At 33.9% G+C, this 18,098-nt stretch overlaps 1 protein-coding gene across 2 annotated transcripts in view; it reads left to right on the top strand.

Annotated features, from left to right (window-relative positions):
* LOC137250358 (uncharacterized) overlaps positions 1-17,469 on the top strand; it is a 149,198-nt gene extending 131,729 nt beyond the window's left edge. For both annotated transcript variants that reach the window (XM_067782994.1, XM_067782995.1), the window contains 2 exons: positions 6,838-7,089; positions 11,685-17,469. In XM_067782994.1, coding sequence (XP_067639095.1) covers positions 6,838-7,089; positions 11,685-12,518 — 1,086 coding nt within the window. In that variant the 3' untranslated portion in view covers positions 12,519-17,469. The remainder of the gene's footprint in view (positions 1-6,837; positions 7,090-11,684) is intronic.
* The last annotated feature ends 629 nt before the right edge of the window (positions 17,470-18,098 follow it).

The following is an 18,098-nucleotide window of genomic DNA, read 5'->3' as shown; positions in this document are numbered from 1 at the left end:
TACCGTAAGACAGGTTGGTTAACATAAATTATGCGCAGAACTTACAATTCCAAAAAATATGTTGCCGATGGTTAACACATATAAAATATTTGAATTTTTAATGCTAAAATTTTAGAAGTGCATTTACCTAATACACATACATATATTTTTACACACCCACGCGCGAGTTTGCGTTCTTGCCAACTTATTTACTTGCATGCATTTTCCCAGAGCAGCGCAAAAATTTGCACTTAAACGGATTTTTACTTTGATTGTGTGAGAATATATTTTTTTAACTTTTTTCGACTTCACCTAAGCTTCCACTTGTTGTTTTTGTGCTGCTTTTTCTTTTACGTTTTTGCGCACTTTAGCGCTCAATAATCTGTTAAAATATTTATGCGTATGCGTTGAATAAGCATTGCATACTTTGTGGCGTTGAAGCGCATATGTGTGGGCTTGTGTTTTTTTTTTTATTTGTATGTGTAGTGCAGCTTACACGATGCAAGATGCAAAATAACCTAGAACTTGTAATGTGGCACATTCATGTTGCTGTGTAAAAGGGGAAAATGTAATAGAACTTTTGTTGCATGCTGTAAACGAGTTTCATTTCATGGGAATGCTTTGCATGTACGCCTGCGTTGCCTTGCAACTTTTGTCGTTTTGATTCTCATAAGAAATTTCACAACTTCACTGTTTATATGCGTATGCCACCTTGCCACATATGCAAAAATATACGAAAAAAGCAAAATTTTCATAGCATATTAAATTCCTAGTTGTCAGAATTTTTGTGTAGCAACAGCTGCCACATATTTGCATGTATTGCTACATTTCTTACACCTCTTATATTCAAACGTGTTGCTCATGCATTTATGCAACATACACTCTCTTCAAAAGTATCTTGGTTGCATATTAGATGTTGATGTTTTGCTTTCGAACAAAAATTGACTACCACTGAAAGTTGCCACAAAATTCTAAGGCAACTTCAATTTTACCCAATCTACGCGCTCAAGTGAAGGTAAATTGCGTTGCCATGTTGCAAGTTATTTTAAAGTATATTGCTAGGTAACATTGTAGCCTTACTTATCAGTACTGTACATTTACTATACATCTGCACAAAAAAAAAACATTAAAATCAAAAATAGTACATGTGTGTGTAACATTTTGACAGACTATGTAATAGAATTTGATATAAATTATCTATTTTTATACCCAGTGATGAAAGAAATAATGCTTGTACGTCTATGTTTTCCTTGCTATTCAGTGCAAATCGAGCCTTCTGAAAAAATAATGGAAACATTTAGAAAGGGTGAAAGTATTTGACTGAAAACCATGCCCAGGATAAACAATGAAAAGTTAAAAAATATTTGTTAAGCCATACCAAATGTTAAATAAAAAATTGTTTCTAACGACTTTGATCTTCGAAGCCACTTACCGTTGATCGTTATCTAACATACTGGGCCAATGCAAATATTATGCATAAATGCATTCCCAACTTGTTTTCCCTACATTCTTTTAAATTGTCTGAAACTTCTTCTTTTTTCAATTTTTACTGTCATTATGATAAGATAAGATATGATATATTAGCTACGATTAATGTGCTGTGAATTGATATCTAAGATATGATGTAAAATATCATGCGATATTTCTGAAAACGTGGCGTGATGATATAGCAATAAAGATCGTCATGATATCAAACGACGTTATATCGCTATACTATTTGAAAACTGTAATAAAATATAGCATAGTGTCATACTATCAAAATTTGTCCACTGATGTAATGTAAAATGATAAGACCTGATATAAAATATGATGAGATATTTTAAAAAAACAGTGTAATAATGTCTTCAGAGCTCGTTATAATATGAATGTTCCATACAATTGGATATGACCTACATACCCTTCTTAAAGATCTCTATAAAAGTTGGCACTTGATCAAGTTTGATAACTTTTTCGTTATCAAGTGTGATAACTTTTTCGTAAACTCCTTGTGGTATGTTGATTAATTCCATATGATGATGTGATATTATTAAGAAAAATGTACCAAAATATCTTATGAATTGATGGGTCTGCGATGCCAATGCTACGATATGATTTGATACTACAACACTGGTTAACATTTGGTGACACATTTTTTTCATGGTAAAATAATTTGTTTATATCAGATTTGCGTCTTGACTTAATTACTTACTGCTGACCATTTATGTGTTGATTTGTAACCTAATATGAAACGGACCCATTACAAATTTGGTATTAACCCATTGGCTGTCGCTATATTCGATTCTGAAATCAGATTTTCTACATTACATGTTTCTCCAATCCAAAGAGCTAAAAATTGATAGAACTAATACGATGATTGATCTCGATCTGAGAAGCACATAAATTTCTTTAAAAAAATCATATTTCCGCAAAACTCTTGGTATTTTTTTTAGCGCCAACACAAACTTTCACTAGCTTACATTTATTTATTTTCTATCTTGTTAAATATAATTTAATAAAAAAAAAACAGCACAATGCACAAACTTAAGCAACACAAACTAAAAATCACATCACACAAAATTTAATCAAAAAAAAAAAAAACAAATAAATCAAAAATTATGTATACATAATTGAAGGTGTGATGGAAGTTTTTGTTGTATGAAGCAAACTCAACCCATTTGCAATCAAACTATTTGTTATTGCATGCTCTGCCTGTCACAAATTAGAAATTATTAGAAACGAAATCTTACCTAACAACAACAACAGCATGTGGCAAGTTGTTAAACTGCTTGGGCGTGCTTATCTTATCTGCAACAAGCTGCCGCAAATACAAGTAGCAAATAGCAAAGTGCACCACGGCAGCGCTCATTGTATATATGCACGAATGTATAAGTTCGCAACAGGTAAGAGGTAAGCAAGCTACCAACACCCAATTGCCGTATTGCTTAATGCAAAAATACAAACAAAAATTTTAGCTACTGTGCAACAGACATTGCAACGCCTACAATTTCTTGGCACATACAACAAATACTAAATACTGCTACATTTTAATGTGCCTTGTGCACAACTGTGGCATGATAAGCTAATAAAGATTGCTGCTGTTGATGCAGCGAAAGCAGCTAACAAAATTTTCAGAAAAACAAAAAAATAACGCAGTTTGTTTGTGCAACATTTTTATCTGCTTCGTGTTGCAACCTCATCAGCTGCACGCTTAGCTTTATTTGGCTATGCAAACAGCATAAAAATTAATTTGTTTATAATGTTGTTGTTGTTGTTTGCTGATTTTCAACTATTGTCTCTCACCCACTAAAAGTTTATCATAATTTCTTCCATAACTTGCATGATTCATTATTGCTGCTGTGAATGTGTGTGTGTGAAATATGTTGCTGCGTATGCGCCACATTATAGGTATAGGTATAGGCAGGCAGGCAGTCAAACAGGCATTTAAAATTATGTTTGTTTTAATGCTTAATGCAACAACACTAAATTTACGTTCCTATTGCTTTGAACAGTTATCAACACGAACGCATCTTTTACTTGTTGCAAACGAATTCTGCTCCCTGCACAGGGTCTCATCGACGCATGGTCGTGGTGCCGTAAAATGGTCGTGCTGCATGCAGTCAACGGCAATTTGCATAAAATGAGTTAAAACGGGTTAAATGCCGTTGCGCTGCAGTTGCACTTTGACTCTGTGCCTCAATTGCTATGCAATCGCGAAGCAACCAAATACTTATACATACCTACATAGATAGTTATAAACAATCAACGTTTCATGTCGTTCCAAGTATCAGTAATTTAACCACAAAAACCAACAACATGCCACAAATTAATTTCAATTACAACTCACAATACACAAACACATACACCAACGTTCAGTGCTCCTCCTCCACCATGCGATAAGTCAAAGCTATCAAAGTAAGCCTTTTGATTTTCGATCTCTTACTAAAATAGTTTGTATGTGTTTACTCTTCTTTTTGAACTTTGTTGCTGCCCTTTGCTTTGGCTTCCTTCATGCACTTTTCGTAGACGATCGCAATCTTCGGGAGTTGTATTGTGGTTTATTATATGTAAATTTTAAATTGTAGGAATGTTATACCCTTCAAGAATTGAAGTTGGCAAAAATAGTGTCGCTCACGAATGTTAACAAGGAAATATTTTGCTTAAAGAAATTAAACTGATCAGCCACGCAAGCCTTACTCCCTATTTATATAATTTACAGGAGGAAAGCGCATGCTAAATGAGTCTATTCGAAATACAGTACTTTTGCGGCAGACTTCAAAAATATTAATGTAGCGGATATTTCGTCACAGCGTCTCGTTCGTCTCACACTTACTAATGATAACAAAAAGGATTAATAAAAAGTAAAGGCAAGGCGCGATAGCCTCTGAAGATACTTTAGGCTGATATTCCCTTCCAATTTGTTTCGTTAAACTTTTAATTTTCCTACAAATTGGCTGGATGAGATCCAATATTTTTACGCGAACTTATGGCATCTGAGTTTTCACTGAGGAGTTTTCATGGCAGAAATACACTCGGAGTGTTTGCCAAATCACCGACACCGCTGATAAAAACTTTTTTAAAATTTGAAAAAATTGTTTCTAAATTTTTGAGGTTGCTTTGCCCGTGACTTGAACCCAGGATCTTCGATGTGCCTTGAAAGATTAAAACTTAGTAGCGATAATATGTATGTGGTTTATGCGGTGCCTAAGAGTCGCTAAGTGTCGTATACGACTGCTAAATAGGCGGCTATAGAAGGGATAACATCCGCTCCCGGGCGAAAACTCTTTGAAGAGAATCCTCTTTAAAGAGATTAATCGAAACAGTACCGATATCTCGTTGTCTAAACTTTTTCCAAAAATTTAGTAAATTAAAACGATCACTGTTTATTCACAATATGAATGAATGATTATCGATGTTGCTATCATCTGCTAGAAGTCGCACTTAGCCGCAAGCGATTGCATTTGCATAGTCGCAAAACAAAAATGGATTCATCGAAATCATATTGTCACACCTAATTGATGTGCCCTGAAAGCTTTTATCTGGGTCTTTGATTGTCATTATTAGTAAGTGTAAGCAAACCACGATTTACATAGATTTTATTGCCATTACTCTCTCACTGTTAAGTCACAGTCGTGGATAAAAATCGTTACCACTGACTATTCGCAGTCGCAGAACACTCAAAATTGTGTGATATTCCAATTTTCGTTTTGCGCAGAACTATTTTGGCAAGTCGCAAATTTTTGATGTGACTAGCAAAAGAAATTGCGATTTTATTTCAAAAGATCCTATTTTTTAAAATGACAAAATCGGTGAAATTAAACATGAATACATCATTCAAATAACCGCTCAGCTAAAAAAGGAACGCTGACACTGATTTGGTTAAGTTGAGTGAGTTTTGGAGAGTGTCATGAGTGTGCGGCTTTTAATTAGCACAGTTGATCCTCTTCTAACACTTTACTTCCTCCTAAATCAAAAAAACCTGGCTAGACTCGTATTAACAGAATCATGAGTTTAGCACACATACTTCCGCTTGATGTATCCCTGTATCTTCTCAGCGAAACATTCAAAAAATATCTGATAGATTCCATGTCTACTCCGCAAAAGAATAGTGAGTTTGGTGACCATTGCCTTTAACAAATATTCAAAAGTCAGTTTTGGAGAGGAATGCTATGTCATTAGAAAGGCACGTGTGTCTATACGCAGCTCTCAGCAATATCCTCATCTCCCTGATCTGTGTGATACACCGTCCTCGAATATAAATGCAACATCTTTTGTAGTAGTATGTGTGCCAAGTTATACACAATGGTGAATGAGAATTTGAACATAGATTTCACGCAAGATATGTTAACTGCTCGAAATTATATAATAGAACCGATCACCTGATTTACGTTAAAAAATGGTCATCTTGAACATCCTATTAAGCAGTTGATGGATAAGATATCACACTTATTTTGTACACAGTGGCTTGAAGTACAAGCGAAAATTGATTCACTCCTTGATTTGCTGAATTTCAGTCGCTGCGCTCACACGACGTGTCGGTAAAGGCCAATTAGATTCCCGACGCTCTACGAAACTCATGACAGCAGCACTTGATTTTTGATTTAGGCCAGTTCTCACCTAACTTTAAACTGTGGCTGTGTAAGTAAAAGTAAAATCATCGTAGTGATAGTTGTTTAGTCGTTAATAATCGAGCAACGAGTAAGGGCGTATGTACGTATGTTTGTTAACACTAAACAAATAATTTGTAATACTAATACTAAATACTATTTAAGTATTGCTTGAGTTTAACAAAAGATTAAAACAAAATATACTGCCAACATTAAACAATTACATATTTAGTCGACGAGCGTGTATTTACAGAACATCTTTTTGAATATGGGTACATAAACAGAAGCATCTTTCGATGTTCCTTCTCTGCTTGTTCAGTGACTACGAAAGGATAACAATATGTTTGAAGCGAGCCTGATTAATTATGTCACTAGCTGATGATTGTTTAAAAGTCTCTTCTACAATACCGTAGTTGATTATGGGCTGATCATAAAGGTGCATATCAATGGAATCCCACAACAGGACAGCACACATGTTTTACGAACTTTCATAGTAATTTGATATCTTAAACTACTCGAGAAAATTCACTTCGAAAGAAAGCTGAGTTATTACGGAAATTTGTTTACCACATTTTCCGGTCGAATAGGAAAATCCTTAAAATGCTGAAATTTATTTTCTTGATTTCTTGAAGGGTATGCGCTGCTCAATACAACCGCATACCACACTATCCCTTTTACCTTTATTAAGTTAGCTTCAAATTATAAGATATGTTTTCATTTTATACCAATCATTTATTTTCATTTACTAAACATTAACTTCCCTTTTTTCTTACAGTGCTGGAACAATTGCGATCAACAATTGGGTCCCTTTCCGCTCAACATCAATTCGGCATTGCGTCAAGGTTCGCTTGTGTTGACTACCATTGGATGGGATCAAGCGATTACGAATGCATCCAAACAGTGTTTGGTCACTTGGGAGGTATCCGGAGGCGGTCTAATGGGCAATCTATTGACTGATAGTTCTACTGTTGAATTATCCCTTTGGCCAGATACAGTATATCACGTACAAGTTACGTGCAAGCATAAGGTAAGTAAATCTGAAATACTTGTACAAAAAAAATAAAAAATAAGGCAAAAGAAAAAACTGAAATAAAATCATGAGCAGTGAAAAACTAAGCCTTGCAGCTTTGTTTGTGTGCAACTTGGTTCAGTCTCAGCTATAAACCTATACTCCTTTCACTTGTATGTATGTATGTATTAGCTAAATCTCTATTGCTTTCTTTTGTTGTTGATTGCCACTGTGGTGCATTATGCTGTTAACGTGGCTTAAGATGATCAGCATCTTAGCCATTGCTCACTGCAGCACAAAACTGATAATTTTTTTTTTGCATACTACATTTCTGCTGCCGCCACTTAATTGCCAAACAGCCGCTCAAGCACCGTCCCAAACAGGCTTCTTGGTGCATATGTTCGTTGCACATCGTTCATAGTAATTTTTATTGTTTTATTTTCTCGGCATTCAAGCAACTACTGACCGGGTGTGAAAGCCACACTAATTGTCGAATTACATCATTGCCACATACATATTTACGAGTATGTGCATATGTTCGCACTCCTGCTATGGCTTTCGGTGTTCAATAGTTTTCAATGTTCGCTGTTTTTTTTTTTTTTGTTATTATTTTTCGTAAACAGTTTACGTTACTTGTTTAGTTTTGTAAGCTGTAAAAATGCACAAAAGATCGCATGATCACATGCGATCAGCATTTCATCTACAGATTTTGCCACCAGCTAACAAGTCAGCAAGAAACAAAAGCGTACGTGTTCCATTGTTGCACGCATACATAGACAATTTTTATTTCTTCAGTGGAAAACAAGAATGCTTTCAGTTTCCTTGAAGTTGATGGGATTTTGTTACGCTGAAAGCTGTAGTGATCTCGTGAGTTGCTTTTTAGCTCAAACACGCAAGTTTGCGAACTTAGTTTAGCAAGACTTAATCGTCTGTCAGTAACCCAGTAGTAATGACGAAGACATGGATTTAGGTGCGGGACAGAAAACTGTTTGGCCTAGGATCACTTCCATGAGGTACAAAGAGTTTGACCGGTCGTTCTTATTCTGAAAGTGGAATATATTACTTGAATCACAGACTCTGTAGTTGTTATAACGACAAAAAAATTCCTCATAGATTAGTGGAGTTGTGTGGATTTGCTCCTTTGCGGGTAAAAATTCGGTGCTCGCCCGACTGCAGCGGGAATATGTGTATTTTAGTAGCTTCTTATGAAAGGCGGGCATACCACGGCAACATTTTAAGCCCTTTAAACCGCTGGAGCTTAGACCCTCAGATCTTTAAGGACTGTAAGATAAGAGTTCGAGGCTTTGCATACTTCAAGTTTTCGCTGTCCTCAAAACCTATTGCATGGATTTCTGCCAGTAAGACTGGTATCGTTTTTTGCAGTCGACCTTTACATCATCCCTATTTTACCTTGGCATAGTTTTAATATCTTTGCATTTAAAATTCTAAATCAGAATCAAGGTCTCGCAAGTGTAGTCTGGATTGAACTGGACTATCTATAAAAATGTTATCTTCTTTCTGCAGTTCGGCTTATACACATACATACATCAGCGCTGTTGTACCATCGTTTAATCTCATCGAATGTAGCACTTCTGACCTTAGACTTGAAGCCCCAACGTCTTTAGACACAGTCGAAAATGGCATGTTACTGTAAGATATCGTGAAATAGTTATTCTCGAACTCTCTATTGTATCCTATTCTCTCAATAGTTTAATCTACATATCGATGCTCCACTCCCGCCAGTAGAAGGTTGCTATGCGAACGGCTACCCACTACTGCTTGAGCTATGCTCCAAACTAACAGGTAGCACGGCGCAAAATGGAAAGGGACAATCGGCCTAAATCTCCTCGGAGGTGTACGTGCTTTGTACTTGTTTATTTGTGTTGAAGTTTTTTTTTCCTACGTGACTTGACATTATCATCGACGAAGTACATAATGACAGAATTCACTTCGTAGACGGGATAGATGACGCAACTATTGGACATTCATCGGCATGCCGATTACATTATCTTACAGCCCGCAAGATAACCAAATATATTAACCGTGGTATTCGATAGTAATCTTAATTCCCATGCACATGCAACGGAAAATGCTCCTAAAGGAGACCGCCGAAACAAAACTCTCAAGTCGCTTGCTGGAAACACTTGGAAAAAAGATAAAGAAACGCTGGTTACTATTTTTGGCCTGACTTAAAAGACGCACATTGTACGAGGCTGTATAACACGGTTAACAGAACTGCCATGATATTATTTAAATTCTGCCACTTCCTGAAGAATTGCCACAGAATTAGGCGGTCAAACGGACATCTGCTTCATATAGTTGCCTACCAAGAAAGTGACATCTCCATAAGCCCTATGAAGAGACTGTATAACTTTAATCTGTGAAAGGATATGGAGGTTTTAAACCCATCCATATATAATATATTAGGTAAGTTTCTTCGACTATCCCCGGGAAACCCCTCTCAGAATCCAATGCGCAATACCTGCAGAAGAAGAAAGCATACTTCTTATTGTAGCAATGAGGAGACTCTCTGAAGGTTTTGGGAAGTTTTATCGATGTTGGTGGTTTTTTTCTGGGAATCAATTGCTTACGTTTCGGTACACAGCTCCATTTAGGTGCTAACCCGACTATCTTGGGAAAGATTTGAGGTGACCACGTTGCATCTTCTAGGTGAGAAACTAGGGGTCGCCAGAACGTCGGCTGCTAAATAAACAGGTTTAACCTTGGGTAGGTTAAGCTGACAATTGAGTTGAAGAAGCATACTAACACAGGTTAAACCCTAACTTATTCATAATTTACCATGACATACGCGATGTATGTCTTACATTGGATATGTCTCCGGGTAATGTTTAATGGCAGTGCGGCAACTGCTCGTTCGTAACAAAATATATCGTAGGAGCCTTTTTCGTAATACGAGATCTTAGAAGCATTGAAGGAAGTTGTAATAAGGCTATAACTACTTTGCAACAACCTGGCATCCCCACCATTCCATTGGTAAATAGCTTTTAATTGCCGCTAAAATTTCTCATATGGTTTGCTTCACTCAACCTCACCCCACCTTTTTTCACTTCATCTGAACTGATCTCTTCACCAATTTGGCATTGCGTGTTTTCCTACCAGTGTGATTAGCGGTGTATCCAGGTCCATGACATGGCACGCAATTATAAATGATTTGCTACATATCGTCCTGTTGCACGTGTAGCTGAACTCCTGACGCAAATTGTTGGTGCGATTTTTGTTGTTGCAGTTATTTTTAATATTTGTATACTAATTGACACCGTGCAACAAATTCATGTAACGCAATACAAAGTACATACATATACATATTGATCGATTGCTACGTTGGTTTATGTCTGTATGTACATACATATGTATACCGAATGACTGCAATACGAAAATTGATTGGTAATGGCACATGTATGTTTGTGTTCGTATGCTTGTACATGTGTATGTTGCGTATGAGTTAAGTAGCCAGTCATGCAGGCATGCGTGCAGTGCGGCTGCGTTCGACATGCGCTCTACGTCATCATTTCATTGCAATTGTAAATTAATTTGTTAATATTTTTAAAAGCACTTTTCTTCCCTGTTTAATGACTGTTGAGCTGTCAATCGCAGATAACTTGGGTATGCAGTTAGTGATGGGACGGTTAGTGGTTTTTTGGGATTGCTGATTAAGCAGCTGACAAACAATGAATTTCTTTGGTTACAGATTTAAATAAATTAAAGCTTTTAGGACTGTGGCTGTAGTTTCGATTTTGGAGACCACTGCCCTAAAAGCTTTAATTTATTTAAATCTGTAACCAAAGAAATTCATTGTTTGTCAGGTGTAAATTGATAGGTGTAAAGTACAAAGTAGAGAAACAAATTAAATTACACTTTATGCCTCATCAGCGAAGTTTGAATGATAACATAGTTATTTCAAAATTTTGTGGAACAAATTATTTTCCGCACTTAGCTTACGCAAATGATCCTTGCTTTAGGTAATATGACCGTTGTGTACCCATATTGTTCCGCTCCAAAACTCAAGTTCTATACATTTTTATAGATATAACTTTTTATTTTTGAAATAACCCTTAATGGAAAATACTTTCCCACCAAAGTAAATATATCGTGAATATGTACATTGAGCGTGTTGCGAATTAAAGCGAAAGCTATAGCAAATTATTTATTTATAATTTGTTTTTTTTTTCGAGATAAGCACGATCGATAGTATATCAATTACATACACTCCGTTTATATATGATATGGGTTACTACACGACACCCAGTTTTACACGCCGAAGTAACTTTCCTTTTATCAATTCAATGGCTATTATTTCAGTCGAACCCGGTTTAATTCGTCGGCTTATTAATCGGATACCAAATGTTAATTCATCATTCGATCGAGTGTGTTCTAAACCGAATAGCTGCCGAATATTCGTCACAGCCGTTGTGTGACTCGCTGGAGTTTTGCTTTTAGTCCCAACCGCCACAAAGATTACTGCAATTAGTTTCATTTGCAAATGAAGATCTGCTAACTTTTTTTCCAAACTACTCATGTACATATACACAATTTTCATCCAATTTTCTATAATTTTACTAATTTTTTCTTACTTTTTCTACACTCCTTCACAGGAGACTGGTGGCATGAGACGCTCTTACAAACTCATCGTAGACACGCATAAGCTAAGTGACAGCACCGTGACGGGCATGCAAGCCATTACACTGGAAACAGGCAATATGGCCAACAAAGTGGGTATGATGCCACATTTGTATGGTGGTGCGGCTGATATTGGCGCAAATCCTGGTGAAACTGACTCACGCATGCGTATACTAAAGGACAGTTCCAAAGATTTCCTTAGTCCCTACAATCCAAATGCCAATAACGCAGCAGCCGGCAGTAGCACCACTACCAGTAACGGTAGAAGTAGCAGCATAACTGCTAGCGAGCGCAGCAGCAGTACAACTAGCGAAAGGAGCAATAATCGCATCAGTTCAGCAAAGTCCACAACCACAACAACAAAGGCCACCATCACAACGCAATCAAACACAAATAAATACACTGAAACAAACGAAGAAGAACAATCAGCTGATTATAATTCAGTATTGCGTACCAAGTTGGTGGATAAGCGGACAGCGAATTTCAATGTGACAGATTTTCTAATAAAAGAACTAAATTTTGTCGTGCTCGGTTATGCGATGCTCTTCCTGGCGCTCATTATGCTCTATATGCTGTTACGACCCTCAGCGCGTAAACAAATACCCGCAGGCGCTAAAAAATTAGACAAAGAGGTGCTTATCCATACTGAATTGTTGCCAAGTCAAACACCTGAAGCTGCAGCACAATTAGCTGCGGCGGCGCATGCAGCAACGTCCAAGAAGTCAACAGCGTTAGCGGAAGATGGGCCAACAACGTCGTGTAGCGATGCAGCAGCGGTGACAGCGCACACCCAAACGTTGCATGTGTAAAGAGTATTTGTGGAATTGGTGGGGGTGAGAAAATGCAAAAGGAAAAAAAAAACAATGCTGAAGCGGAAATTCTGTAAATAGTAAATATTATTACGTGTATGTAGATTTTTGCTAATTAATAATTTACTAAGCTAAATAAAATAATATTTAATTAACTAGTTAGATGTGATATGATGTACTACAGTACCACATTCATACATAAATGCTAAATTAAATATTTTCTTTTATTACATTTCGCCTCTGTATGTAAATAGTGTAAATGCAGTGTTTTTCTTTTATACATACAAATTGTTGTAAAACAATTAGGCTTAGCGCCCTTAACTTGTATGCGTAATTATTGCATACATTTTGTTTGTATGTATGTGTATAAGACTTTGCTCTAATTTTTTTTTTTCTGGCCAAGAGCGAAGAATTTGAAGCGCGTGTATAGCAATATTAGGATTTAAGATTAAATATATATTATAATATAAATAAAGAAAAAAAAAAGCGAGAACAAAATGGCGGAGTCAACCACTTGAATTTGGTGTATTTTATGCAGCTGCAGGTAGTGTCAGTGCTGTCAACTCCGTCAATTAGCTTATAGATTTAGCGAACTATTAGATTAAGTGATATGAATATACAAAATACATTGAAGTGCATAAGTGCATACAGTGGGGATGACAGTTTTGATTGTATTGTATGGTAGTTTATAAAAAGTGTACCGAAATTGACGAGAGTCTTGAACCTGTGATGTTTTTGAGGTACTTAGTCCTAAATCTAGCATTAGGTAAAATTGATCTGTCAAGAGAACATTTTCATTTAATCATTTCAATAGAAGAGAAACTGTTTATCTCAAGCATAGATGGGCAAGGTGCATTAAATTTTTAATTCCACTATCAATTAATTTTGAGTGATGCTCAATTATGCTTGGCAGGTGCCGAGTTGGAATCAAACATTTACGTCCACCCCATTTCCTACTTTTTGTAGATTATGTTTGATAATGCTTTTTCCGGGATTTGAACCCAGGGCCTTCTATGCGAAAGTCGAGCACTCTACCCAATAAATTCAAGGTTTTTTGTTTCTTGTAAAAAAGTTTGCTACATTAAAAACGAGACGCTAGCTTAAAGCGCGAACGCTATCGCAAGACCCGGCGCCCACCTTATCTTTCAAAACGCGCGCTGTCGCTAGCCCCATAGCCCATCTTACCTTACGAAATGCGCAAAGTGATGGAGAGGGGTTGAGGTGCATTGGCGAAGGCTACAACCAACAATTATCATACAAAACTATTAAAAAATTTTTGCACTGCACATTTTGATCCAAATATTACATGAACATACTACTGAAGATATTGGTTCTTATAAAATGTGTTGCATTTCACGCCAACATTTTGAATAGCCATCATGTTTGCTCACACCGCTGAAGCAACATGTTGCTAAATATTTGCTTATCATTTCTACCTGAACCACATAGTTAATACTCTTCTAAAAAGGGGGAGATGCTATTGAATTTTTGTTAAAAGTTTGGGACACCCATTTCAAATTATGATATTAGTTCGAAAATTAAAGTTTCAATTTTCTAAAATACGGGTTGGGGTAAAAAATTGTTTGGGAGAAATTTTATATATAGCTGTAATTACATCGTGAAAACATTGCTGCTTTCTCCTACTTGGGCCTTCGCATATGAAGAGCATTTAGTTCTAAACAAGTATGATATCTTATCCGTTAAACTGACAGTCAGGATGGCTTTTATAGAAGGGTTTCCATAGGATTTTCAATATGGCGGCACATACGGACAGCCGTCTAAAGAGAAATGCAGGATGAGCCTACAGCAACTTCGTAAATAAGGTGAGCGTGTCTGTTTATTATTTTAACTTCTTGAGTCCTTGTCCTATCCAGAATGATTTAAGGATTCCTCCTTAAAGCCATAGTGATTTAATACAAAGGTACCTCGGCAAGATATGAGAAAGTGAAAAATGTATATACAGATACTATTTGACAACAAAGATTGCCATCCCCATCGCAAATATAAGAAGATATGCTGTTTATATCAAACAAGTTTTTATTTTTTTTTTTTTTTTGTAAATTTTAACTTTAAAACAATGACGAGTCCAAATGTTAACTTTGTCGTATAGTTATCGTCATTTGGTGTTTTTGTATACAAATATATGTGAGTGAGAACCAAATTGTTTGTGTATGCATTGCATGAATGTTATGTTGCATTTTGATGCTTAATTTAGGCCTAAACATGTATTTTTATATGTATGTATGCTACGTCGTAAAAGTATTTTTCTAGTCTCGCTTATAAATTGTGTTAGTTCAAATAATAAATAAAATTTAAACAAGTTAAAAAAAAAAAAATTCTATGTTATTGTGTTGTTAATATTAATCATATTATTCAATTTTAATTGCATATTTTAAATTTGGCTGAAAACAATAAATAAAGTTATGCACACGGCTCATTTCATGGTAGTGGATGAATCGTGTCAATTTCATTTTAAAGGATAACTAATAAAGGTTTAAAAAAATCGTAGCCACAGTTTAATTACCTAAATATATCTCGATGCAAAGCTTAGTGAATATTCTCAATATAAATTTTTGATCGAATATTCTATAAACACTGTAAAATAAACAAGCCACCTTTTAATCGAAAACCCGAATCCTAGCAAATGCACGCTTTTTATAAACCCAGATTTCAGATAACCGGATGAGTAGTGAAGTAGTCTAAGTTTCTAGTGAAGTTAAATAAAATAAAATAAAAATATTAAAGTTAAATTAAAAAAAGTAAATAAAACAAACTAAAACAAAATAACACAAAACAAAGTCAAATGAAATAAAATAAAGTAAAAAATAAAAAATAAACTGAAATAAATGGAAAAAATAAAAACAAAACAAAAAATAATAAAATTAGAATAAATAAAAACTAAAATATACAATAAAATACAGCAAAATTAAATTAAAAGGGCGAATAAACAACGTACCCCCGTTTTGTTAATACTAAGAATAGTGATCTAATAAAATAAAATAAAAAGAAATAAAACAAAATCAAACTAAATAAAATAAAATAGAACAAAATACACTTAAAATAAAATAAAAAAAAATAAAATAAAATAAAGTGAATTAAAAATTAAACAAAAAATAATAAAATTAAAATAAATAGAAATAAAATATATACAATTAAAAAAACTAAATAAAATACAATTAAACTACAATAAAAAAATAAATCAAAAATAAAATAAAATAAAATTTTTGAGTTTTTAACAACCTTGTAAGTGTTTTTTAACTTTTTGGTTAATTATTAAGGTCAAGGCCGCAAGGATAAATAAAACTCCTTATATTTTGAATAATAACATTTATATAATTGGTCAATATTTCAATCTAAATCCATCCTCAGGAACAAATGAATGTACTTGGTCGATCAACTATTACGGTAATTAACCAAAAAGTTAAAATAAAATAAAATAAATTTAAGTAAAATGAAATAAAATAAAAGATAGTAAAAAAATTAAATAAACAAATTAAATAGAAAAAAACAAAATAAATGAAAAATAATAAAACTAAAATAAATACAAACCAAAAATTTACAACTAAATTATTAAAGTTAGATTAAATTAAAATAGAATAAAACTAAAATGCAGTGAAATAAAATGAAACAGAGCAAAATAAAATTTGAATAAATAAATGAAAAATGAAAAAAAAAAATAAAATAAAAAATTGAAATGATTTAAACTAATATTAAATAAAATAAGAAAATATTTTGTAAATTCTATTTATTTTAAATAATATCCGATTACCATGGAATGAGTTAAACAACCTTAATAAACGGCAGACACAACCAGTGTATCTATGTTTGGAATTTAAGAAAAATTTTACCTTTCTTGAACCAAAAAATTTAACTTTTTCGAGAAAGTCCATTAAGTAGACATTAATTATTTCACATTTTTACTCAGACCTATAATTTTACTTTATTTTTTTTTTTTGGCTGTCGTTATGTATTCCGAAATATGTTTTAATTTTTAGTTCTTCCATTATTTGCATTTTGAAATTTCTTTCGAACGAACAACAATTCCTTTATTTTAATACTTTGAATTTCCTATTGTAACTTACCTTTAATTTGTAATTAGAAATTTTTTTCGGCTTAATTTGCTGCTTGCTCCATAAATGTTTGAACCGCTTTTTATTACCAATATTTAAACAAAAGCCAAAATTTAAAAATATTATTTTTATTCAATATTATTAAAATCACTTTATAAGCCAACCTTTCCTGCCTTTCTGAACCTTAATGGAAATTTATGTATATCAAAAAAAAAAAAGAAAAATTAATTATCTAGTATTACCTAATAAATATGCTTAAATTGTAAAAATGTGAAATGCAAATGAAGAAAATCAAAAATATCTTCCAAATAAAGCGAATACCCCAAATGTAATGCAGCAATAATTTCGAGTGAAGATTGTTCAAAGAGTAAAATTGTAACTGAAAACAAATCAAAATATTAAATTAGTATAAAAGTAAGTTGGAAAATAAAAATGGAGCCCAAGAAACAAAGTTATAATTAATAAAAAAAATTAAGAATAACAAATAATATTTGTAAATAAATAATAAATACAAAATAAAAAAAAACTTTGTAAATATGTATTTAGCAGCCTAAATTTAAGGAAATTACAAATCTTAGTTTGCATTATGAAAAACACTGTAAGTATAACACTAAAACTCTATTGCTAAGCTTAGTGGCTAGTAATAATATGTATTTGTAAAAAACTTGGAAAGCAAAGTGAACAAAAATAAAATTATCTTTGATAATATGATGAGCAAAATTTTTCAAAACAATGAGAAATAACAGTGTGTTAATAATAAAAAATATATAAATTAAAAGAGAAAAATTAAAAAGTGAAATGCATAACTTATTGTATTAAGTATCTAAATTAAATCGATGATAAAATGCAGATGAATAAAAAATATAAAAATATATAAAAAATGATGTGTTTTTATTGACATAAGTAGTTCCAATGTGCCAAAGCCGTTTAAATGGTTAGGCGCCAATTAGAAATTTCCGTTTTCTCCATGCTAACTGAAGTTCGCGTCTCAGTTGAATGCAAGGAGTTTAAGTAAACAATGAACAATGAGCTATCCCTATTTCACAAAAACTGACGCCAATGAAGCAAAAAGCAAGATCGACTTCCTTTGCACTTTTATTCGTTGTAATATGTTTATCATCATAATTATACACACTTCGATACTCGCCGTCGATATCACGGGCACGAAAAATGTATATCGTTTTTTATACTCAGTTGAGCAGAGCTCACAGAGTATATTAACTTTGATTGGATAACGGTTGGCTGTACAGGTATAAAGGAATCGAGATAGATATAGACTTCCATATATCAAAATCATCAGTATCGAAAAAAAATTCGATTGAGCCATGTCCGTCCGTCCGTCCGTCTGTCCGTTAACACGATAACTTGAGTAAATTTGGAGGTATCTTGATGAAATTTGGTATGTAGGTTCCTGGGAACTCATCTCAGATCGCTATTTAAAATGAACGATATCGGACAATAACCACGCCCACTTTTTCGATATCGAAAATTTCGAAAAATCGAAAAAGTG

This window comes from Eurosta solidaginis, chromosome 4, assembly GCF_040869045.1.
Source record: "Eurosta solidaginis isolate ZX-2024a chromosome 4, ASM4086904v1, whole genome shotgun sequence".
In the NCBI taxonomy this organism is placed as follows: Eukaryota; Metazoa; Arthropoda; class Insecta; order Diptera; family Tephritidae; genus Eurosta; species Eurosta solidaginis.
This window is presented reverse-complemented; position numbering and strand designations above follow the sequence as displayed.